The sequence below is a fragment of the Camelus ferus genome, chromosome 7 (assembly GCF_009834535.1).
Source record: "Camelus ferus isolate YT-003-E chromosome 7, BCGSAC_Cfer_1.0, whole genome shotgun sequence".
Classification (NCBI taxonomy): domain Eukaryota; kingdom Metazoa; phylum Chordata; class Mammalia; order Artiodactyla; family Camelidae; genus Camelus; species Camelus ferus.
In genome coordinates this window covers 34,368,465-34,393,375 of record NC_045702.1, presented here as the reverse complement: position 1 = coordinate 34,393,375, position 24,911 = coordinate 34,368,465, and the positions used below count along the sequence as shown (strand labels likewise).

Here is a 24,911-nt window from a genome sequence, read left to right as displayed (position 1 = left end):
GTGCTCCCCTGAGTGAGTTAATGAATCTATCCAGATCCCAGTTTCCTCATCTGAAAACAAAGACTAACATAGGCAGCTAACCTCTTCCCTTATTGCAGGGGCTCAGATTTCCATCATCTCACCCCTACACCAGTCTTGGCCAGCTTGGCTGCATGTCTCTTCAATGAATGTGGTGCTGAGGAGCCAGCAAATTCTTTCTCAAAAGGAAATACGCAGGTTTAATATTTGTGGGTACCACTGGAGGGGACCCTCGGTTCAGGATTCTTGACTTCGGCAAAGCTCACCAGGGCTGGATGCATATTCCATAGCCAGGGACTTTTAAATGCTGTGAGAGAGAACCAAGTCAGTCCTGATCTTCCTGCTCTGTCATCTGTAAGCACTACACAAGCCCTGGGGTATGGAATACTGGGAGGGGTAAAATCAGACTTCTGGTCTTCACAATACAACTGGTAGGAGGGCTCAAGTATTGCATCCTAGGGACTAACTGCAGTATATCACTTGGATTGAATCGTGTAGAGGGAGACCCTAGAACTAAAAGTGCCATCAGCCATTCTCATTTCTTTTTTCCTTTGTCCTTTCAAAAGTGTGCTACTGCTGATTTACCATATGACCCAGTAATCCCACTCCCAGGCACATATCCAAAAGGAACCCTACTTCAAAAAGACACCTGCACCCCAATGTTCATAGCAGCACTATTTACAATAGCCAAGACATGGAAACAGCCTAAATGTCCATCAACAGATGACTGGATAAAGAAGATGTGGTATATTTATACAATGGAATACTATTCAGTCATAAAAACCAAAAACATAACACCATTTGCAGCAACATGGATGTACCTGGAGAATGTCATTCTAAGTGAAGGAAGCCAGAAAGAGAAAGAAAAATACCATATGAGATCACTCATATGTGGAATCTTAAAAAAAAAAAAAAAAAAGGAAAGAACATAAATACAAAACAGAAATAGACTCATAGACATAGAATACAAACTTGTAGTTGCCATAGGGGAGGAGGGTGGGAAGGGACAGACTGGGAGTTCGAAAATTATAGATACTGACAGGTATATATAGAATAGATAAACAAGATTATACTGTATAGCACAGGGAGATATATACAAGGTCTTGTGGTAGCTCACAGCGAAAAAAATGTGACAATGAATATATGTATGTTCATGTATAACTGAAAAATTGTGCTCTACACTGGAATTTGACACAACATTGTAAAATGACTATAAATCAATAAAAAATGTTTAAAAAAAAAGTGTGCTACTCCTAAAATAATCACAAACATGGAATTTTAGAAAATAATTCAACTCAACATAGGTATGTGCATATACATAGAATTTTAGAAAGTAATTCAGCTAACATAAGTGTGTGCATATTCATACACACATACATGTATGTATAAACACACACATGTACACACATACATGTATACATATACATAGATATTCCTAAGGTAATATATATGTTTCAAATAACAAGAGCTAAAAAATGTTCTTGGTCATCTTGGAGCAAGGTTTCATAAGAGACTGTTAAGCAGAAAAAAACGGCATTATTAGTTTAGTCAGTGTATGTGAGAAAACCAAGGATTTTCAACTGTATAAACAAATGAAAGGTTGAACCTTTCAATATTTCAAGGTCTCTATACTCACAAAATGTTTACAACCTGCCTGGGGCTATAATCTTGCAACTGCTCTCAGCAAAGAGCACTAAATCTATCTCTTAATTGGCCGAGACATACAGAAAATTCAGGTGTTTCAGAAAATAGTAAAAATGATTCATTAGAGCACTCTTTTCTGAACATATTCTGAACCAGCATCTCAACCTAATATGAAATGCTTTACATCGGGGGTCTTTTCTACATGGTTAAAAAAATCAGACATTAAAAGTGAAGTGCAGAAATAGATGAAATTTGGAAATCTGGCCAAATACTGTTTTGTATTATTTTGCTGTGAGAACAATTTTCCTTCAACTACGTTTCAAAGAGCTATAAACATAAAAGCAACAACCACAAATCAAAAGTTATGCTAATATTATTACACACCTAACCTGTTTGTCCAGAAAGATAACTAGCAACTTGACCATCTGAACTAAGTGGCAGGTGACAAGGACCAGCATAATTCAATCATCCATTTCACTTGGGGGAGAGGCTGTCCTGGAGAGCAATCAAGCAAGCTCAATGGCAACTGACCAGCCTGCTGTTTTTCCTGATTTCTAAATTCTCTAAAGATTCTGCACTTGTATTCTTTAAACTATTTTTTTTGCTAGAGTTCCAAATCATCACATTGGGGAAAATAATCTAAAAGTTACATGAATAGCCATCTTAAAAAGGATAGTATTGGAAACAGACACACTTATTTTCTGTATCTTTAGAAAGGAAATTACTTCCTTTCTGTCCTGTTTCAATGACTGTTGGTGCTTCAGATTGTTTGTATTTAATAGCCCTATGGGAGAAAGGCAGGTTGAAATATGGTATGTGAGTCACATAAAAATATTATGTCATGTTTTGTAGCTTCACCAAGTTTAAAGACAACTAGTCTACAGAACAGTGGAAAACATTTTGCAATGGAAAAGAAAGTGGAATCAGTGATTGGTAAACCCTCAGTTACTCAAAATTTGATCATGCTCTTTGGTTAGTTCGTAGTTGAAATTGCTTTCCAGTGCTGCAAACCTCCCTAAGCAAGGATGGAAAGGGCAGAAATCTTATGTAAACATGATATTAAGTGAATCCCCAGCTGCTTCTCCAGGCCCCAAAGCAAATGATCACTTATAAAAATACTATTTTATCTTCAAAGGTAATTTTTATTACTTTTACTTAGCTGTAAACAAATCTTCACTGCATTATGAAATAACTTAAATCTGTTTTAAATTTTTTTTACATTTAAGTTAAACATATATGTATTCATATACACACATCTTTAGAGAATAGATTTTAAATTGTAAACAGAAACTCTAAGTGTCAAGAATAGCAAAACAGTTAAATAAATCATGGAAACATCCATAGAATAGAATATTACGCAGCCAATAAAAATTATACCTTCACTGATTATTTAGTGGTATAGGAAGATGCTCATAGCAAGTAAAATGGAAGATATACAGGTTTATATGCTATACTGCAATTTTGAAATAATAATATATGCATATGGAAAATACTAGCAGGAAACAGTATTAACCTTCCTTGATAGTGAGATTATACATATTTTCATATATGTTTCCAAATTTTCCACATGTTTCACTATGACTATTGAATGCTTAAGTCAATTGTGTGTATGTGTGGTTCTGGTCTAACATCAGCTTGTATTTTCAGCAATGAATAGCAGTTTCAACCACTAGCTAACAGAACTGACAGAAAGTTGAGTTCATTGTAAAGGTTACGTCACCTGAAATAGAAAAATTTGATTTAAATATATGCATGATTGGGACATTATGTTGTACACCAGAAATTGACACACTGTAACTGACTATACTTCAATTAAAAAAAATTTTTTAATTCCAAGTAAAAACCTGATAGGACTTGTAAATCTAAAAATGACAACTGTATAAAGTGTTTTTTAGACCTAAACTGGTAGAGAAAACCAAGACTGGAGAAAAGGCCATGCAAGGTTTTCATTCTGTCATTCCAAGATACAAAAATGTATGTTGAATGTTTTAAACTTTCAGACAAACACATTTGTCTTTTGTTCAAAGCCATTCTTAGAGAAACCCTCAAATACTTCCCATACTGTTCAGTTGTTATTCTTTCATAACTGAAAGTACTGAAGAAAACTGCATTTTGTTTTTGCTACATCTAATGTTATTCTTTACTTGAAAACAAAATATTACATGTAAAGTCAATGTACAGTTTAAGTAAAGCAGCCACCAGAGATGACAGGAACTCCGTTTTCTACTATAGAAAAAAAAATAAGAGAACTGGTCTTGAGGAGGCAAGTTGTCCTTCCTTTAGAACACCACATCCACACATCACCCTGGTTTTGCACAAGCCCAAGGGCAGCAAAGTCAACTTGCAGTTAGAAAAACAAAGTACACATACACCACCACCACCAACAAAAAACAACCTTGCCAAAAACTTCTCAAGGAAACAACTTATAAACTTCAAAACAGAGTTAAAAGTCATACTCTGGCCAATAATAAATTTTAATTTACAAAAAAAATTAATAATCAGTGACCAGGCACATGTAAATTATCTTTAATCTACACTATGCGTAAGTTTAATGAACATCTTAGTGCTCTAATCAGAATCCATCCTCCATGGTAGTTAGCATCTGAAGATCATTATCAGAAGTTCACATTCTAGAGATGGCTTGTCATACACTTCGAATATCACCAGGGTATCAGTACCATAGGGTCAGAGTAATGTTAAAAATAATTATTCTCAATAAACGAGTGGTATTTAAGAGAATTGGTTTCCTAGAAAGATTATACAGGTTATCTCTGCCCTTCCATGTACAAAATAAAAGAACCAAGTGGGATAAATAGCACTCAAGGTCTACAAATTCTTTTAGCTGTGTGCTCCTTTAGTGGAGGACACTCTCATCTATGTGAGAAAAAGAGAAGGCTTCCGGATCTTGCCACCTTAATATCATCGCATCTTCTTTGGAGGGAAGCTTGCATTAAGCTAACAGTCAGCACAGGGAACTATATTCGATATCTTGTAGTAGCTTACAGTGAAAAAGAATATGAAGACGAAGATAAGTATGTACATGTATGACTGAAGCACTGTGCTATACACCAGAAATTGACACAACATTGTAAACTGACTATACTTCAATTAAAAAAAAAAAAGAAAAGAAAAAAAAGCTAACTGTCAAGAGTTCCTAAATGGGCTGGAGTATGCAGGTTTTGTGTCTGCATGCTAACAAAAGGATGGCAGGATTCAGGCTAAGATTTGCTTTCATTTTAATAAAATGGGGCAAAATACCAGTATCCCCCATTTACTCTCAATTTCTGGAAGCTACCAGTATTTAACACAAAAGCCTAACAACTATAGAATTCAGCTCACACATCACCTTCTTGGCCAAGATTTCCCTTTTCTCCTTTTTACTTCCCACTTTATAGGGTACGGTATTTATTGTATCATACTGTAAAGTGTTGACTTTTTTTTTGGCATGTATGTCTTTCCCACTGATTGGGTGTTTCTTTACACTTAAAAGTTTAGAGTAGGGACCATTTTAACTTCATCCAAGGATGGTGTTCTTTAATATTTGTAGCCATAAATTTGACACTGACTCCACACTAAACTTCAGTTAAAAAATAATAAAGAGGGCTTAGCATCACTGGAAATTTCTGGGAATGTCTCAGATCCTTTTCCATGTACCTTCTTTTCATCAGCACACTATTCTGGGATGTGGGTATCTGGGATAAAAACTCTGCATCCCTGTGCAATCTAATAGGAGCCCATCTCAGTAGGCGAGCCCGACAATCACCTGGTTAGGCTACATTTGGAAGACTGACAATAAATATATGAATGCAACTCCTCTAAGCTATGATAATCCCACAGGCTACTGTTTCCTGTGAGGGGAAAAAATGGGTTTGTAGCGACATTAATAAGCAAGATGAAATTATTTGGGAGGATTTGGGAGCCACCGAACCTGCCACTCACACACATTTCCCACACTACATTTCTTCCCCAGAAGAAATACTTTTTAACTTACTGCTCCAGTAAGACCCCATAAATCAAATAGTTTCTTTAGCCCATTAATTTAACATGAACATTCCATGCCAAAAATAATATTGAGGAATACTGCTGAGAAAGCTGCAGAGCTAGAGAACGAACACTGTGTGTAGAATAGGATGTCTTATGTTATATAAGTTTCAGTCTATAAATACATTTGGCATAAGTGTCATTCTGCATTATTTTTGCTACAATATGTGTTATTCTGAGGATCTGTTATAGTGGTGGCTTACAGATTCACTATACTAAAATTTCCATATTGACAGTTACAAGAGAGAAAATCATCTTAATACCAAATAAACTGTTAAAAAAGATATGGTTTGGTAGTTGTGGATGCAATCTCTTATTTTAAAATGAATAGATCATTTTAATTTTCAGAGGCTGAAAATAAGTCTTCCCTGTTCTAAGATTTTGACTAGTTTTTCATTTATTGTTCTGCTAGTCTAAAAAAGGAAACCTAACATTTTGTAACTGATGGACAGCAGTGAATTCCTTTTTACTGAAACACCCACACTTAAAACTTCTTGGCAGCTTTTAAGGCAGGGCTGGGTTAGAAAAAAGAAGATGAGAAATATGTCGATTTTACTAAGATGAACATCTGGCTTCTAGAGCCACCAAATGAAAGCTAAACTGTAGGATTTGAAAAATATTTTGTCATATAAAAGTTTCCTGGTGGAGAAACCTAATGGACAGAGTCTGGAAGCTTTTGTAGATTAAAAAAAAGAAATAGAGTTGAAATTTGGTGGGTGTTTTTACATGTGTAAATACAGATCTTAAAATAGTACCTTAAACAAAATATAATACATAGAATACACTGAACAATTCACAACGGTGTCTCCTATTGAAGAAACATCTACTTAGTATCTATGCCATATATAGGAAGCAGCACTGGAGACATATAGATGGAAACAACCTCTTAGGATGCATACATTCATCATCATTTAACTTATGTTGTAAGTTAGTGAGGATTTTATTCCTATTGCTTTAACATTACTCTTATCAGAGTTGACCTTTTTCAATGTAAAAATAAATGAAGGCAGGGCAAAGTACGATTACTTTTATTTCCTCCATAATTCAGAAACCTCTACGACAGTGGTTCTCAAATTTTAGTGTATAAAATAACTTACTTGAACAAAAGAACTTTAGAGAAGAGAGGGTGGGACCAAAGAAACTAAAACTCTCAACAAGCCCGGGAGAGGGCTGTAACTTAGGTGCCGTAACAACCACCACTTGAGACACTACCACTGGCCGGAGAGCTGGAACTGCATCTATTCTTTCCCAACAAAACTCAGCTGTAAGAAGGGGTGTGCTGGAAAATGTTCAACAACTGGCTCTCAGGGTGGAGTGAGGCTGATCTGTAGAGTCTGCCTATTCACATGGTGTAAACAGTCCCAGCATGGCCAATTCCAAGCTACCAAAGTGAAGTCACTGGACGTGGAGCGGGGAAGAGATGCTTAGTAACACCTCATTATGTTCACTATGTCTAACAGCCAAATGTAGTCAAATAACTACAAAGTGAGGTTTGGAGGACTTAGTACCTTCACTTTAATTAGTTTGTTTTTTAAGTTTATAGAATTTAATCTTGTAATGATGGCTGTTTTAACAACCACTCATAAAATTCCTGAAACTTTTAACAATTGGCTCCCACAAGCCAGTACACGCCAGGTACAAGCAAGGATCAGCACACATTGGCTAGCAGTCATTTTATTTTGTCTACTTTGCATCAGTTTGATACATAAGTAAGAAACTAAGGAAAAGATTCTACTAGTTAGCCTTATAGCTGTTTCTATATGCAAATAAAATTGAAGCTATTATTTTATATGCAGTGACTGTAATGAGTATCTTTTTATTCAAACGTCTTTCACATCTGAAAGATATAGGAAATTCCAACAAATTCATTATGGGGGAAGCAAAGCAAATTTGAGTCAGCAGGGACTGTCCTTACTAAATCTGAACACTGGTGGTTTAGTCACTGAGAAGGGTATGACAGCATGAGGCGTGGCACGGGGAGTGTTGGTACTTCTGACTCACAGGAGGTCTTGGTCATGTGCTAAGGTAAGTGGCTAGCTCTTCTACTCTCAACAGTTGCTCATGGGCCATGGTAACAGCATTAATTACTATTGCTCTTTCCACAGTAAAGTGAAACAGACATAAAGTTCCTAGGGAACTTTCTACCCAGGAAGTTAGTAGCAGATCTGAACTTTCAGGTAGATTTTTTTTTTTTTTTTAACCACAGGTTGGCTACAAAGGAAATACAAGAAATGACTTTTTCCTACAAGCATTTTAGCATGAGTACTATTAAGAACACATCCTCTAATGCTAATTAAATAAAATCAATAGACATATTTTGCTCCTTTTTGTCCTGTCTTTAAAGTCATCTTTGACACACTATTTATCTGGCTGGCCTAGATACAAATCTCTTCAGGAAGCTCTGAGATCTCCTTGTTCCCTTTTCTACTTCATTATATTTTGAGTGCCTTGCACCGCAGTTTCAGAAACAAGGTTGATATAAATTAGTATGCAGAAAACCAAGCATACTGTTCGATTTCTGTAATTGAATTAGAAGCTGACTCTCTGGATTATTTCTCTACATAGTGGATGGAAAAATGATACTGTGTTAAAATCAAATATTATGGTTACAGTGGAGCTAAAAAGAGAACTGAGCATTCACCACTGAGAAAAAAGAAAAATATTAATTAAGAAAAACACTTTCCCAACATCTCTCTCTCTGCAAATGCGGAACTGACTCACATGTAGACATCAAGAATATATTCAGAGGTAAACTTTCAGACTCCAATTGGTCCTATTATTTTGGAGACCTCTCCCATCTCATTTCACAACTCTTCAAGCACACACCGGCCTACCCCTGTGTCTCTCTTCCCATCGTCATTGCCCCTTCCCCATTCCCACTGCGGTTCATAGTTAGGAGTCAGTCAATTCATTCCTGGGAAAGTGTCAGTTGATCAAAAAAACACACAAAAAATTTAGCAGTCTTACCTTAAAACATATCTGCCTTAAAATGAAACTTTTACTTACCTAAATTCAAGTGTATCTATATAATTTAGGGAAGGAGGAGACCTTCACCAAACCCTTCTCTAGGTCCTCACAGCACAGGGTCAGAGTGCCAGCCTTCTTCATGAGTCTCCACATCTCTCATGATTTGCATTCTCTGTCTCCTGAGTTTAGAAGCTGCATAAGACAGTAGCTCCACTAGTGTGGGCTTATTATCTGTTAATGCAGGACTTTCATTAGGAGAGTAGGATGTTCGAAGTTAGGACATTAGATATATGTACCATTTGTTAACCTTGCAAAATATAAGGATAATTTTGATCATGATTTTATAAGAATTCATGGATCACTAAAGAGGCTTTTTGTTATATATACCAGGTTTGACATTAATACAGGGCAAACCAAAAAGTATGTGCATTTTCCTCAGTAATGTATTTGATCTTGTGCTATAAAAATCATCCATTTACTAAATTAGTAGTTGAAGAAATGTACTTTCTTTTCTCTAATAATGTAGAACATCTATATTCACTACACTAAGTAAAAATTCTCAGCCTAGTGCAGCATCTTTTATTCTACATATTGCAATTGTAAGCTAAGATCTGTACATTTAAAAAATAATTTTTAAATGAATTAAATGCACTGCTTTTCCCTTAATCTCCGACTTCAGAATGGCAACAAATAAACTACAGGATTTTAATTTGCCATTATGGTATTATTAGTTATCTATAATATCAAATATCTGTTCAATATATTATTTTTATTTCTAAAAGATATTTTATAATTTATTCTAAGAAAGTCATGTACAGGATATGTTCCTAAAATGAACTAAAATATTCATTTTCTACATTCAAATATAATTTTAGGTAAGATATAAATGGAACTTATCTGACAACATGTTATGAATTGTCAAAAATCTTCATCCAAAATAAAACAGACCCATATAAAATATTAACAATAGCCTGTGCCTGAAATAAAACTTTAAAGAGATAATTATAAGGGAAGTCAGCCTATCTAATTATACTTATTTTAATGACAAAAAGTACATATAAAGTTTCATTATAATTATATACCTATGGTGATCTGCTATATAGCCCTTAAACTTCTTTGAACAATTAATAGGCAATAGAAATCAAATTCTCTTTTTTAATAAAGGAAAATAATCACTTTATTCAATTTATTTAAAGCCTTCTCCTTTGAATATGAAGTAGGAAAAGATTATTTTGCTATTATAATTTCTTTTAACCTGGCTGAGGATGGAAGAGATGAGATGTGAAGATTAATTTATGGGGTTGAGTCCACCCTCTAAGCACCTAAAATGAGGTATGATTGAGTCCAGGGCAGTAGTCTCCACTCCCTTCAGCCTTGCTTCAGTAGGACTCCTGGGCCATCTCTAGCTGTTCAATCCAGACGTATGCCTCCCTCCACTCCCTCCACCAAAAAAAAAAAAAAAAAGTTTCTGAGACACTCACTAGATTTATAATTTATGACTGCAAATGTATTTTAAGCCTGAGATGGGCAAGATACAAACTCCAGTCCCAAGGAAGACGGTATTTTCCAAGATAGACAATACACCTTACTAGTTTAGTTAGAATTAACAGCAGGGGGGGAAATCAATAGACATGGTGTAAGAGTTCAAACTGCTACGTGACTCGACAGTTTTGGGAGGCGCTGCCTTAGCATTTCCTTTTCTGACAGTATGTTTTTTGCTTAAACATGTTAATGTAACTGAGTTGGGGAAAAGGGAACAGATGAGCACCCATATAAACCATACAGGTTCTTTTCAAACTTTTCTTTTAAAAAGAAAAAACATTGTTTTGATGGTCCTTAAGGCAATGTGACCCAGTATTCCCTTTAAGTCATGTTTATTTGAACATATTCAATCCTTTCAGTTAAAAAATATATAAGAAAATTTTGTGTACATCCATTTAAACCCAACACTTAAAACTAACAACAAGTAGTTACTGTGTGCTGGGCACTCAGCTAGACATCTTTATATAATTTGCTTTAAAGCACCAGATTCTCCAGAAATTCCTGGTGCAGAGTTACATTAAATCTTCAATTATGTACCAAACTATCACTTGCCTTGGAAAGAGAATATAGCCAGGTGGTATTTTCAGGAATGTGGAGAGTCATTGCCTTCTTGGACTAAGACAATAAAGAGGTTCAAAGAACAGAAATATAGAAAGAACAGAAAAAAAGAACCCTGAAAATAAAGCTTCGGTAAGGACTACAATCCAGAAGTTCTAACAAGACAACAGATTTCAGTGCGTAGGTTCAAGTACTGGAATGTAATAAATAATCATGATTTTTCCTGGGAGGACAAGAGCTGGAGGTGAGAGTACTGGAGGACACTGGGGTTGGCATAGGAACAGTGAATTTCAGAACAGTATATGGTAACAAGTTATCCTCTTTCTCTACTTTGGGTCTAACTAACTTAAACTCAACTATCCGGTAACATACAGAACAGGGCAAACCATAACACGCTATAACTCTGGAACAAATAAATATTTTCTTCACAAGGATCTTAATGGGTCATGAGTCTGACAATCAAAAAATTACCCCTACAATTATGCCTTTCCCATGGATGACTTAATTTTAAGAAATAAGAATAAAACAGGTAATATTCTTCTTTAGTGATACAGTTCTTAAACTCCTTCAGTATTATAGTTAATGAATTAAATACTTGACAGCAAAACCTACGAGCTTCTTCAGCAATGGAAAGGTTTTATTTTACATTTCTAAGAATCTGGATGCACAGACGCAAATCTCATGACATGAAGTAACTTTTATGTTTGCCTTTTAAGACCTTCCCTTCAAAATCTTCTTCTAAAATGGAGAACAGAAAACACAAGTAAGCAAATTTCCTTTTGGGTCTACAAATATCAAGAATAAATGCCTCACAAATGATAGTACAATTTCACTATCAAAATTGTATCATTATGAGTAGTCAAGACATTTTTAATGTTTTCAATTAAAATAGTGCAAAAAATGACTGGGACATTGTGCTGCACACCAGAAATTGACACACTGCAATTGATTGCACTTCAATAAAAAAAAAAATGGTGCAAAAAAACTCATGTAAAAGTCATGGAACTTGTGCATTTTTCTTTTGCAGCATCCTCCATCACACTGAATAGCATCTCTCCCCTCCCACTCCACATTCAATCTGTAATCAAGACTCTTCATTTTTTAAATAACTCTTGATTCTATCTCCATCTACCATGAAGTCATCATCCCCGAACTGGGCTACTGCCAAAGGCACCTAAAAGATTAGTCAGTATTCATATCTACTTTATTTCCCTCTCATCTGTTCTCTGTGATTTCACCAGCGTGATCTTATAAAAATATAAATTTGATCATGCCATAACCCTGTTTAAAACTCTTTAAAGGTTTATCATTGTCCTAGGATAAAATCAAAACCCCTCTACAAGGTCCCCAATCCACACAGTGGTCCTCATACTTGGCTGCACACTGAAATCACTCAAAATGCTTTACAAATTAAAATGAACAAAAAACCCTGATGCCTGGAACCCACACTCGAAGATTCTGATGTAATTAGTCTGGGTGAGGCTAGGCAGCCAGATTTTTACAAGTTCCACTGAGAGCTCTCCTGTTCCACCTGGGCTGAGAACCAATGCTCTAGAGCTGCACCATCTGATATGGATAGCTACCTACCATGCATGGCCATGATGCACTAGAAATGTGGCTAGTCTGAATACAGACATGCTGTGATTGTATAATATATACTGGATTTAAAGACAGTATGAAAAAAAAAAAAACCCAGAATAAAATAGCTCAATAATTTTTAACAGTGATTACACTTTGCAATATTTTAGAAATATTGGAATAAATAAAACATTACGAAAATTTCATGTTCAACTTTTTAACGTGGCTAATAGAATCCTAAAAATTATCTATGTGGCTTGTGTTCTATTTCTATGAGACAGCTCCACGAAAGAGCCCTATCCAGCACCACACTCCCCTAGTCCCACTTTGCCCCTCACCTACTTTGAGTTTCTGGTATTTTCCTTTCCCACCACAAAGTCTTTGTATGCTCTCTGCCTGAGCTGCATTCTTTCCCTCCCTTTTACTAGTTAACTCCATTATCCTTCAGCCCTCATCTGAAGGGTTAACCGGCCACACACCCCTCAAACAGGCATCTCTCTCACATACATACACATTTCTGAGACTATATAATGTCCATTTTTCCTACCAGTAAGCTCTGTGACAATCTGTGAAGACAGATTAATATCTGCTTTTGCATGATGACTGGAATTTAAATATCTGCTGAATAAATGACTGGATACCAGAAACATAAGTATAGAAGCTGTCATATTAGAAATACTGAATCTACAAAACATTTGTCCATGTGCCAGAGAGTCCATGGCTAATATGTGAAATAAACTATGTATAACTTTGTGGACTGAGATAAATAAAATCTTTACCTCCTCTCACAGGGATATCCTGGAAGTATAAGCTAATTATGTATGTATGTTTTTGTTTATATATATGTATACATACACACACACATACATATATATATATGCTTACATGTATGCCTGTGTTAAGGCTCTATTTCATATTTTCATATTTTTATTGCTAAAATCTATTCACAGGGGGTAAAAACCTGCTTTCAGTATGGCAACAGAAACTGTATTTTTTATAAAGATACTAAAGAAAAATATTACTGTCTATTCAGACAGAAGGAAATATCTCAAAGAATGCTGCTTGATTCTTCAGCTAGTCTGTAAACATTTTGAAGTGGAAAGCACATAATTCTCCAACATTTTAACAAATAATCCTTTTTGAGCAAAATTTTCTCGAGAGCAACGTCTATGTTCTTTTAAAAATATGAACCATTATTTAGCCTTGTAGTTTACTACCAAGTATATATGTGAGTCCCATTTATTATGGTTTGAAGAGATAATAATCAAATTTAACCCAAGAAGAGACTTCAAGAATAACTGACATGACCCCTGTCCCCTCATCTTACTCTGCAAACCAAGCTGACACATCTCAGTCAGCCCCTTACTCAATAGAAACCTTATCATTGCAAAGAGGGTCTCCCTGAGGGAAGCCAATGAGGTGTAAGCCTTTGTTTTCTTCCTGACTTGTCCATTTGCCAAGATCCAATTTTTCCTATTTTCAGAGTGTGTGATGTAACTCCCAAGAGGGTAATCAAGGCAAAAGCATCAAACTACATGGTCAGAGACCTAGCTGGAGAAGTATTTTGCCCCATGTAATCTCAAACAACAGAATTCAAATTCTCTTTGAAGTAACAGAAAATTAACCTTTCAACATACTTCATTACACCAGATTCAGCTAAATACAATGATTTAGGTCAGAAGTCAGTGAACTTATATTTTTTCATAAAATGCCAGATATTAAATATTTTAGGCTTTGGGGGACTGATAGTCTCATAGCACATATTCATCTCTGTTATTATGGCATGAAAGCAGCCTTGGACATCATGTTAATGAATGAGCACGGCCGTGTTCCAATATGACTGCACCGCAATGTAGGTGGTGGGTTGGGCTTGGCCTGTGGGCTGTTGTTGGCTAATTCCTGATTTAGAAGAAAAGTAAATGGCTCTAGAAAATTAACCAGGGACTCTTCAAAAACAGACCATGCAGACATTTTCCAGCTGAAATTTTAGTAATACTTTAATTCTTAGAGGTCAATGTTTTTTCTAATAACAATCTTGCTCTGTAGTTTACATAATGGCATATATAAACCCTGCCAGTAGCTCTCACTGCTCCGCATTCAGTAATTTAGGAAATTGAGGTCAGTTCTACAAAATGAATTTCTTAAGATCATATAGGCATAACAAATAGAGTGGGAAGTTAGACTTCAAGATTAGCATGCATGTGCATGCATATGTATTTCCCTACTGGAAATCTTAAAATTGTAATTATATTTTCCTGTTAAATAAAGTCTTAATACTTCTTAAATAGGATACTAGAACCATATTTGTAATGTATTTCCTAAAACATGAATTGGAAGTTATATTTAATCAGAAATAAGGTCAATTATAATTTGTCATTAATTCCATGATATGTTCTTTTTAAAAGATGAGAGTCTGATATGATAAGTAAATGTTAATGTTAAAATTACAGCAGTGAGTGGAAGAATTCAGAATGTTCAATCGTGTTTGAAGTTCTTTTTAACCAAAAGCTATTGGTAAAAAGAGATTAAAAGTGAAAGCGTGTGTTTTAATCAGAAAAAAAGTATCCTTGAAACAAAGTAACATCTTTTAGAAATTGGCATCAATATAATCTTCCATTTATCATCACTTTGTTATTTTTCAATAGTACATCTTATTATACATTTCTAGTTCTGTTGGTAACGATTTAGCATCATCATGGCTGGGCTTAGAAATGGTTCTAATAAACTTGAAAATCAGATGTTCTCATCCTTTTGGGGTGGTAAAGAATCCTAGGGATCTTTTTCAGTATTAGGTCTATACAATTGGTTGCAAGAGCAAAAACAGCAAAAATGGGCTCTGACACATTAGATTTTCCATGCAGCTTCGCATTTTCTTACTAGACAAATAATCAGAAAGTAAGTGACTTCTTTAAATCCACACAGCAAGGAAGAAGAGAGTGAAGCAAAGATAGAATTGATATCTTCCATTCCCTATTAGTCTTTTCAAGGTAACACTTTAGGTCACCAATGACAGAAATGCATATTCATCAGTAAACCACATAGGCTTTACTTTATTGTGGTGTCTTCTCTGTCCAATAGGCTATATCACCATGTACTTATTATAAGTAAAAACCTTTAATGATGGAAAACCCTGCAACAAAAGTTCCTTAATCCGTAATAAAACAAGGTAGGCCTCCGTGTAATTTGTCAATAGTACATTGATATTTCTCTTTTTTTGTATGTTTGTATCTAATTTTTCAAAGATACTTTAGATTCCTTGAAAGAGAGAGGCTATCTTAAGTATCTTCCACATTTTTCACAAGGCAGCCCAGATCCTGGCATGTAACAGATGCACCATTAAGTCCTTTTATAAATGAAAATTATTAATTCAGAAAAAGGAGATTTATTAAAAATATTGCCATATTTTTGTATATTACCTACAAATATATCTCTTTAAACTACTACTCAGTTTCCATATTTGCTCAAATATTCCATGATGGAAATGACCACATAAAAAGAAAATAATTATTTTAATCTAATGTTCCTAGAGTTATTTTTCTAGTAAACTATCAAATGTAACACACAGTTACTTGAATCTAACTATGTATTTTTCAATTAAAAAAAATCTGATGGATTTTTAATTGCCCTTTGACATTTAAAAACATGTACATGCTAGCAAAAGATGATAATTTGCAGGAGTATTAAGCCTCTGGAAATACCTGAGAGTTCAAACAGAGACTACTCTATCTTTTTACAGAGTAAAGATGCTAAAAATAGTGTGGGCTTAAGCTGGGTCACAGTTTTGTGAAATTGCTATCACTTCACTGGAAAATAGAGGAAATGAAACCATTCTGTTTCTTTGGGGGGAGATGGCGGGAGGGGGGTTCTGCTGTTGAGGACAGACTGGCACTCACACAAGCAGACCTTTAGTGCTGTTACAACAGAAACCTTTTACAGCTTATGGTTAAACTTAACACTAAGTATAATCTAAATATACAACACCTCATTGTGCTTGTATTACAGTATGCAAATACAAATAAAGTTACCACAAATTGGTGAACAATTAATGAGATTCATTGCAGGGATATTTCATCACGGAATGCTGTCTTCCTGCCGACTGAGACATGATGTATTTAATTCTAAATGACACCACCTGCTCCCACCTCTAAGTGAAATGAAAAGGCTGCCAAAGGGCATGTTGGGAATTAACTTGCAGGCTTCCTTTTAATCAGGCACGTCTCCTTAACACTGAAAGCCAAAACACCATGAAAAATAACACAGCTTTGTAAGTTGATAGTTGAATTTGGAGGGCTCGTCAAATAAAAGAAATTTAGGATACATAGGATGAGATTCCACAATACTAGCATTCTTCTCTTGCTGTGAAATTGCTTTCTCACTCTAAAGGGGAAAAAAGAAAAAAAAATGTGTATAAAAATACAATATTAATCTAACATGACACATCAACTAGAAGTGACTTATAAGAGAGAAAAGTGGAGTGAATGTTTTCATTTGCCATAGTCACCAAGACAATGATAGTGAATTTGGAGTGTAACTTACAGAAAGTGCTTCCTTAACATTAATTCACCATGTTTCAGTACCATCTCAGTGAAGTATCAACATGCCATCATGCACATTTTCCTAACAGGTTTGATGAGTTAGAGTCCAGACAGGTACTTTTCCAAGAACCTTGCAGCACCTCCCTTATTATAGCTTTTCTCTTGATATTCAGTCCTCGCTCCTGAGCAACTGAGCTGCTACTCAGTGTGAGCATTGGAGGGCAGAGGAGGGCATACACATTTGTTTTCTACCAATTTCTTATCTAGAGAGTCTGTTAAATGAGGATCCATTTTCCAAAGTCATCAAGTTGCTAAGGCTGAGTACTAGGCAGGATAAAATCTGTCATCATTTTCCCATTAAGTCATGCTTTCATCCTGAGAAGTCTCAAAATGATGCCCTCGTTAATAAGTGATGTCAAAATCACATTTGAACCGCCTATGTTTTGAAAATAATTTTGCAAGGGACTAAGCCAATGCAGGAAGATTTACATAGAAATCTGCACACTTCCATTCATTCACTCAAAACGTTTTTCCAAACACCCTCTCCACACCAGGTTCTAGGTGCTAGGAAGAGGTCACCAAACAAGATGGGCATGACTCTTGCCCTCTAAGAGCTTACATTCTGGTGACAGGAAACCAACGTCTAACAGCAAGATGCCATGAAGAGCAGCAGAGCAGGTTAAGAGAAAAGGGAAGGAGTACACAGTAGTTAGAGCAGGTTTCTCTGAAGAGGGGATGTGTGAGCAGGAGTCCAGATGAGGTGACGAAGGGAACCAACCAAATACTGATTATACTGCATCCCTTTCCCTCTTGCCTCCTCAAGAACTTTGCTTGTGTCCTCGCTCCATCATTATTTATTCCACTCTCTTCCCTACTAGCATACAAATATCACTAATATCTTCTATCCTGAAAATAAAAATAAGTATTTTTGACCTGACATGTCCCTCTAAAAACCACCCCAAACCATTTATCTCCCTGTGCAGCCAAAGTCCTAAAAATAGATACCTACACTCAAAGTCTTCTTTTCCTCCCATTTGTTCTTGAACCCACACTGAGCTGGTTTTGAGTTCCACCACTCAAGGAAATAGCTCTTCAGAGTCATCAAAAACCTTCATGTTGCCAAAATCAATTCTCAGTCTGCATCTTCCAACAGCACTCAGCACGGTGGATTCCTCTTGAAATATTTTCTTCTTTTGAGTTTTGAGCACACCACTCTTAGCAGGACTGGGTACCCATCTCAGTCTTCTTGACTGGTTCCTCATTTTCCTGACTTGGAACACTGAAGTGCCTCAAAAGCCTCAGTCCTGAGACCTTCCTTTCCCCATTTATACTCACTCTGCCTCATCCAGGCCATGCTTTTAAGTAGGTGAATCAGTTCCAAATATATCTGCAGCCCACAGACCCTCTCCAGACTCAGATATCTACCTGCTTATTTGACATTTCCACTTAGTTGTCTAATAGGTATAAATAAAACGTCTCAAATCTAACTCTTAATTTTGCCCTTCCACACGTATTTGCTGGCACCACAGTCTTCCCCATTGTGGCAGACTGTCTATTCCAAAGACGGCTGCCGCAATGTCATCCACTGCATGGGCTCGTCTTGCCTTGACATGCCTTCCATTGAGTGATGCTGTGTCTGTCTCCTTCTCATCAATCTGGGCGTAACTTTGTGACTGCCTTGTCTCATAGACTATGGAGAAAGTGATATTATGTGATTTCAAAGACTAGATCATAAAAATTTCATGCACCTTCATTTGGCTTTCTTGGGTCACACACTCTTGAAATCTAGCTGTTTTGCTGTGTGGAAGCCCAAACTGGAGACCACCTCGAGAGGCCACATGTAGGTGTTCCAGCTAACAACAGAGATGAGGTCCTAACCAAAAGCTAGCATCAACTGTTAGACATGTGAATCAAGACACTTCCAGATAATTCCAGTTCCCTATCATTGAGTCAACCCTAGGCTTTGAGTCTTTCCAACTGAAGCTCCAGATACTGATGAACAGAGACAAGGGCTCCCTTCTGGGCCTTGTTTGAATTCCTAAACCACATGAGCAAAATATGGATATTTTATGTCACTAAGCTTATTATGACAATAGTAACTGGGATAGAATTACAAACTACTCAGGCCCAAATCCTTAAAGTCACCTTCAACTTCTTCCTTTCTCTTACACCCATACTCAATCAGCAGACCCTGTGAAATCTAGCTCTTCCTTTGAAAAACATCCAGGATCTCTGACTTCATACCACTGTCCATCTTGCCTGGACTGTTACAGTAGTCTCCTAACTCATCTTCTTTGCTTCTGTCTTCCCTCTTGTACTATTTAACCTCAACACAATAGGAAAAATACTCTTCTCAAACAGTAAGATCATGTCACTTCACTGCTCAAAACCCTCCAATGACTTTCTTTGTGATATAGCTTAAAAGCTAAAGTCCTTAATGACTTACAAAATTCTCCATGATCTGGGCCTTCACCACCTTGCTAATAACGTTATTCTTCTACAACCCACCCTGCCTTTCTTGTTGAATTCTAGGTACACTGGCCTCCTTGCTCTTCCTTAAAAATACCTGGCACACTCATGCCTCAGGACATTTGCACTTACTTTTCTCTCTGCCTGGAATATGCTTTCCCCAAATAGCCATGTGGCCACTTGCTCATTTCCACCAGGTCTCTGGTAGTCAAGTGTCACCTTGTCAGAGAGGTCTTCTCCAAGCAGTTTAGATAAAGCAGTGTGTCATATAGCTATCAGTCTTTATTCTTCTTACCCTGATTTACCATCACCTAAATTATTATACATGTGGTTATTTGCTTATTGTCTGTCTCCTATATGATGAAGGCTTCCTGAGGACAAAAACTTTGTCTTGTTAAAAGTTCTAGTTCTCAGGATAGGCTAATCCCTAGTGACAGCAGGAATTCAGTAAACCTTGCTTTTTGTTAAAGACCATGTCAAGCAGAGGGAATATCAAGTGCAAAGACCCTGAAACAGGAACTAGCTTGACTTGTTTGAGAAACAGCAGGACCATGACAGCCTGTATATGGGGGACAGTGAATGAGATGAGGTAGCAGAGGAAATCAAAGGCCAGATCAGGCAAGTCCTTATAGACTATGACAAAGACTAATGGGAAGAAATTGAAAGGCAGTGATGTGATCTGACATTTAAAAAAATATAATTCTGAGCATCTTTAGAAAATAGCCTGTATGAACAGAAGAGCTGTTAGGGAGACTAGTCCAAAGGCTTTTGCAGTAACTCAGACAAGCAAGAGGTGATGGTGGTTTGAACTGTGAAAGTAATAGAAGAGGGCTCCAGGACGGTCAGATATTGGATATATTTTGAAAGCAGAGCTGAAGAGACTTGATAGTTTAGATATAAGATAATGAGGACAATCAAAGTTTACTGCCTTAGCAAATAGTTCAACAGTGGTACTGTTTTTAGCAGTTTTACTTTAAACAAGGGTCCTGCTTTTATAGGATGAATTCAGAGTTGGCAGGCAAGTCCCAAAGCAATGCTCAATTGGGTGATGGTTTAGATCAACATAAGTTCTAAGAATCAATGGGTAAATTCTCTGATTCTCAGAGAGCCCTTGACATAACACCTACATTTGAAGAAAAATACAGCAAGAGATTCATAGTGATATTGTCACATCATGGAGACCCGTGGGTGCCACTGTCTTAGAGAAGCACCCCCGACACCTGCATACACAGATGGCCTCACTAGACAGTCTGAAGCCTGACAGAACTGATATCTTGCAGACGAGCTATCAAGAGAATTCCACAGACTTCTGTCCACAGAGACAGACCTCTTCAAAACACTGACAGAGCTCTGGGGGCGGGGGGGAATCACACTAAAACCCTAATCTGAAACCACTCACGTGAAGAATTAAGTGCTTACATGTCTCTCTCCCAATGCACATAAAAGAAAACAAATTTGTAGGACAGCTACTGACCAGGGCTAAAAAGGAATGTAAAATATTGAAACATCATAAGAAGTACAGCTCTGTAGGGAGCAGCCATTAAAATGGGCTCCACTGACTTGGTGCTCTCCAAGCAGAAAAAGCCAGCTTATCTGAAGGTCTCTTCTCTTCCCTAAGCTAGTAACTCTCTTCACATAGTAGTCATTCAGTTTCCTTAAAATATTTTGGCAGTGATTTTTCTCTCTCCCTCCTCCAGAAGTAGAAATGAAAACTATCACTACTACATTATCTTCCATGATAATTACTTTGATATATTTTATATATATATACACACAATATTGATCCTCTGGACTTTGTCCTATCTATGTTTGAGGTTTTCAGTGGTCAAATAAAACTAATTTTCTTTTCCTAGTTTGGAACCAGCTGCAAGATAGACAAATAAGAAGACCAGAATGTTAGCTTTATTACCGATAAAGCTGATCAAAGGATGTGGCTTAGAGGTGCCACCCCAGAGAGCCCTTGGCTACCTTCTAATGCCCTTGAATTGCACAGTGTCCAGCACAGTGCCGAGTTCAGTCAGGGAGATCCTGACTGAAAGCTCCCTCAGTAAAGGAGCAAAAAATGTCTGTCTTGCAGAAAGGAGCCTAGGGAGTGATCTGGGTGCCACCACTTCCTTCTGGTAACTTCACTAGGAAAAGAAACCACTCCTGCCCTGGAAGCAAATGATGAAGTGGAAAGAAAAAAGTATCTTCCTCACACCTCTTTCCCTCCTAGAGAGTCAAGTAGAAATTACCTCCCTCCATGAAAAGATGACAAGTTGAAATAAATGTTCCTCCATCTCACACCTTCAAAGCTGGAGGATGGAGTTAAATTTTACCTTCAGTGGTGAAACTGGATTTTTATTCACCATCTACATATACTTCCAGTTTTCATTACTCTTCACATATGTGAATAAGGCAGCTGTTTGGGTAGAGAGGCTGAGAGGTTTGGAACCTACTCCCTCCATCTCCAGCTTATGGAATTTGGCAAATTGTCTCCCCAGTATGTCCCCTGCCCCATCTTTTTTTTTTTTTTTTTAACCTGAAAAGCGACAATACTATCTCTCAAGGTTTCGTTAGAATTAACAGATTTAATGGAGATAAATTTGAAGGGCTTGGTGTACAAGTGCTGAATTAAAGCCATTTTCTTCCATTCCCTAAGTCTGACTCAGGACAGGTACAAGGAATAAAATTTGCATTGAACCAAACTCCACTTTATTCCAACCCTGCCACTTAGTCTCGGTAGTCATTGGGACTAAACCTTAGGCATATGTGGTCTCATTTTTAGTGCTGATGAAAGATTCCTTTAAAAAATATGTATCTTCCATTGTTCTCACCCAGTGCTTCAATTCTATCAGTGATTTTTTTAGTTAATATATTTAGGATATGAATCTCTAAAGACAAAATAACAACAGTAACAAAACAAACTACTACTACAAAACAAATATCCCAGCATCCTGGTGACTCTACCACAGTAGATGACCACTGTCATTTTCACGTTGGGACAAGGCATTTTCCAGGTTTACTGAATCAGCATATGAAAAGTAGAAGGATGTTCTGATCATAAGATGAAGATCCTACAGAATCCTACATATTGAGTTAAAAAGAACATTATTATACTTCCAACCCATTAATTAAAAACTATCTTATTTATATAAAGATAAAATTTAAAGGACTTGGAGTTACACAGTTAGTAGTTAGCAACAGGGCTTGGTCTTCTGGCTCTTAGCTCAGAGCTCTTACCTCTGGTTTAGAGACACAGAGGAAACCAGAGGAGGGGATGCATCTGGGACTCAGGGGTGAGTGGGAACAACTGCTCTGAGAACAGAGAATGAGAAAAACGGATGGACACAAAAAGTGGCTAGAATATTACAAAAACAAATTGTGGCTATCTTTGTGACAGGGTCCCAAAGAAAATATGCTTCATGATTACATTGTGCCCCTGAGTTTGCTGTTTGTACCTAGCCCTTCTTCCTGTCCTGATCACAGGCACTAGCCAGCACAGTTCGCCAGCTACTGACTCAGCATCTGCCCCATGATTCTGTGTTCTCCTACTTCATGATTAAAGACCTCAAACAAGCACACCATTTGTAAAACTCAGTATCCTAGCATGGCTTAAATATGAGATATTGAGCAAGTGGGCCAGAAACAGGCATGGGCACTTTCTTTCCCATATCAGTAATGATTATCACTGCTGTACAGTTTTCTCTTGAGGGCAAGTTAGTGTGCTGACAGAGCGTTTTCCTAACAGCCCTGACAACCAACTCAAGCATAAGCGTAGCAGCCATAGAGAAACATCTGCTGAACCAGAGATACAAAATCACATCACAGTGCTGGAAATGCCATCACTGGGAGTCAAGTCTATATTCTGCCTTTTAGCCCCAGAGCTGATGCTCTGCGTACTTAATTGGGAGATCACTAAGTCTGGCTATGTATCTAGGAATCCAGTTGGAATTAACTAATATTCAGAAAGCAGCTCCTGAGTCCCAGGCTCTGGGATACAGAGAATAAAGCCTCCTTCTTACCCTCAAGAAGAGCACTAAAAAGCAATGCTCTGCCTTGCAGTGAGGCAGATCGATGCACTGAGAACTCATCCAATGCCCCCCTCTAGAAGCCAAGGCACAGAAACGTAATGGGTTCAAGGCAGTAGCAGGAATGGAACTGCATTCTCCCAGCTCAGTGCTGTTTCTAATACATCAGCTCAAAATAAAAATACACTCTACTTGACCATCTTTTCTTAGAGGGTTCAAAATCTTTGTTTCCTACTTTTAGAAGTTTTTCTAGCCAAAAGTTTTTCTCAGTATCAATGAACCATGTTCTCATCCTATGGTAGCTTAAAACAATCTCAATGTGAGAGATTTCCCCCAAGAGTAAAAATATACCCTATATTATATCACAGAGTATGTTCAAAAGGAAGAGGAAGCCATTTAAGCTAGAAAAGGGAGAACTGCAACAGATGCTGCAAACCAACAGGACTGTGATGTCACCACCTACAGCTCCAGTTACATCATAATCAAGCCCTGAAAAGATCACAGGTGACAAGACGGACTTTCTTCTTTGGATGTTTGATTAATCTATTTATAGGATATCACCCCAGACCTCCAGGAAATACTGCATTTGCAATGCATACATAGTAGAGCTAAATGACTTAACCCACGTTAGCTGCTTTCTTATTGAGAATCAGTTCAGCAAGTAATGAGTTAATTCACCACAAGCCCCTCCCCCAAAAAAGTCCCCTTCAGTGTCTCATTTTCCTCACCCTCTGCAAGTAAGCAACTCCTGGGTGATATTAAAATGCAGGGATCTAAAGAGCTTGGCTTCTCAATTTAGAAGGTAAAGAGTGAGGTTCTCACTCATGATCCTTTTGCTTGGGGAGTAAGTTCTGTCTTTCTGTCTCAGCTCATATAAAAAAATTGCTATAAAACTTAAAATATCATTATCGTATTTCAGCAAAATGAAATATCTGAATAAAAAAATACAAAAAGCACCACCTCTAAATGGCACTCTCATCTAATTTGAGTCCTAACCAAAATCACATGCTATGCCTTATGCAAAAATGCCAGAGGCAACTTGAGGGGAGAAATAAGGTTGATTTGAAGAAACTGCCTTTATATAAGGATAAAAAGTTAATGGGGAAAAAAAAAAGCTGTAATTTAAGTAAATTAAAACATACTTTTTATATCATCTTTCATGTCCTTGCTGTAACTAATTCAGATGGGCAAAATTCATCTTATTTTGAAGCATTCAAGTAAGTTAAGCATGAAAAATAATTAAGAAGCAATCAGTTAGACAACCCATTTGTTGAGTCAGAGCAAGTTCATGCTTGTGTGAGCACAGTAGGTACCAGTGTAAGAATGACTAATGTTTTACACACCTACGTTGCACATTGGGAACTAATTTATTCATCTGGTGTTTATTGGTTATCTACTATTGGAAGACATTCTGCAAGGCCCTATGGAAGAGTCAAATTATAAGCTAATCCCTGACCTGTCAGAAGTTGAGATCTACTAACAGAAATAAAATACATGTCTGAATGGTTACAGTACATGATTGTGTAAGATAGATGTCATGCCCGCATCA

At 36.9% G+C, this 24,911-nt stretch overlaps 1 protein-coding gene across 11 annotated transcripts in view; it reads right to left on the bottom strand.

The window, feature by feature from the left end:
- Positions 1-24,911, bottom strand: part of IMMP2L (inner mitochondrial membrane peptidase subunit 2) — a 1,220,903-nt gene that overhangs the window by 517,820 nt on the left and 678,172 nt on the right. Inside the window, exon 7 of one of the 11 annotated variants that reach the window (XM_032483679.1) lies at positions 16,526-16,725. The exons of the other annotated variants lie outside the window; for them this stretch is intronic. Within the exon in view, the coding sequence (XP_032339570.1) occupies positions 16,570-16,725 (156 nt within the window). The 3' untranslated portion in view covers positions 16,526-16,569. Of the gene's footprint in view, positions 1-16,525; positions 16,726-24,911 lie in introns of those variants that run through there. 11 annotated transcript variants of the gene reach the window in all.